At 37.4% G+C, this 1598-nt stretch overlaps 1 protein-coding gene across 1 annotated transcript; it reads right to left on the minus strand.

Annotated features, from left to right (window-relative positions):
* Window positions 1-388: 388 nt before the first annotated feature.
* On the minus strand, window positions 389-901 carry LOC125843016 (uncharacterized). The gene has a single exon (XM_049522268.1). It carries the CDS (start codon window positions 899-901, stop codon window positions 389-391), a length of 513 nt encoding a protein of 170 aa, XP_049378225.1.
* Window positions 902-1598: the final 697 nt, after the last annotated feature.

Consider the following 1598-nt stretch of genomic DNA (forward strand, 5'->3'; position numbering starts at 1 on the left):
CACCGATGAGACTCTTTTTTTTTTTACTCAACAATGTTGTCTCTAATTATCAATTGTCCGTGCAAAACACATTAAATCTATCATTCTTAGAGTTGGTCAAAATGTCAGCTGCTAGAATGGAATCATAAATTGAATTACAATTTGACACTATTCTACAAAATAAAATTTTAAAAAAAAATGCCCCAGTTTTCTATAAATACTGGAATATTGACTTTTTTTGGTATGACCGAACCTCAAAGGGTTGCCTATGTATCCTTTTGGAATCAGGTCAAACGTAGTTCAAAATTTCAAAGAGAGGATTTTTGGTTATTTTTTTGTTTTGTTTTTTTTAAAAAAGAAGTGCATTTGTTCTACCAATCATAAACTTTTCACAGTATCTTAGAACACATTAGATGTAATATCTTTTGATTGCGTCCGCATTAACAATTATGCATGTGATTTTTTCCTCCACATCAGTAAGGTGCAAGACTCCTTTGGACAACACTTCCTTGATAAGATATGGACCTTGCCAATTTGGGGAAAATTTTCCCTTGGCTTCTTCTTGGTGCGGGAGACTGCGCTTTAAGACCAATTGACCTACTTCAAAGTGTCTTGGGTGCACCTTTTTGTTGTATGCACGAGCTATCATTTGCTGATAAAGCTGACCAAAACAGACGATCGTCAATCGTTTCTCATCTATTAATGTGAGTTGCTCTAGTCGGATTTTGACCCATTCAGTATCCTCAATTCTAGCCTCAACAATAATTCGAAGAGATGGAATTTTAACTTCTGCTGGTATCACAACCTCAATCCCATACACCAACAAATAAAAAGTTGCACCAATCAAGGTGCGCACTGTTGTGCGATATTCCAAAAGTACAAACGGCAGCTTCTCATGCCATTGTCTGATGCCTTGAACCATTATCCTGAGAATTTTTTTGATCTTCTTGTTGGCAGCCTCCACAACTCTGTTGGCTTTTGGTCAGTATGGAGTAGAATTGTGATGTACAATTTTGAACTGATCACATACCTCCTTCATCAAATTGCTATTAAGGTTTGCAACATTATCTGTGATGATAGTTCTTTGGATACCAAATCGACAAATGATGTTCGAATGAACAAAATCCACGACCGCCTTCTTAGTGACTGCCAAAGCGATTGCCTCCATCCATTTGGTAAAGTAATCAATTGCGACCAAAATGAATCGATGTCCATTAGAAATTTTTGGCTCAATTGGTCCGATGATATCCATTCCCCATGCAACAAAGGGCCAATGAGCGGCCATGAGGTGGTGGATGAAATTTTTTCACAAAGCGAAAGCCATCTCGTTTCATGGTAAGCCAGTAATATCCTTCTCTAAGTATTTTTTTTTTGCAATGATATATCCATTCATGTGTGGTCCACATACCCCAGCATGAACTTCATTCATGATCTTCTCGGCTTCTTCAGCATCCACGCATCTTAACAAGTTCAGATCCAGGGTTCATTTATATAAAATTTCCCCGCTAAAAAAGAAACCACTAGCCAGACGTCTAATAGTTCTTTTTTGGCTTCNAGCTTCTTATGCCATTGTCTGATGCCTTGAACCATTATCCTGAGAATCTTTTTGCTATTCTTGT

The sequence above is a fragment of the Solanum stenotomum genome, chromosome 10, assembly GCF_019186545.1.
Source record: "Solanum stenotomum isolate F172 chromosome 10, ASM1918654v1, whole genome shotgun sequence".
In the NCBI taxonomy this organism is placed as follows: domain Eukaryota; kingdom Viridiplantae; phylum Streptophyta; class Magnoliopsida; order Solanales; family Solanaceae; genus Solanum; species Solanum stenotomum.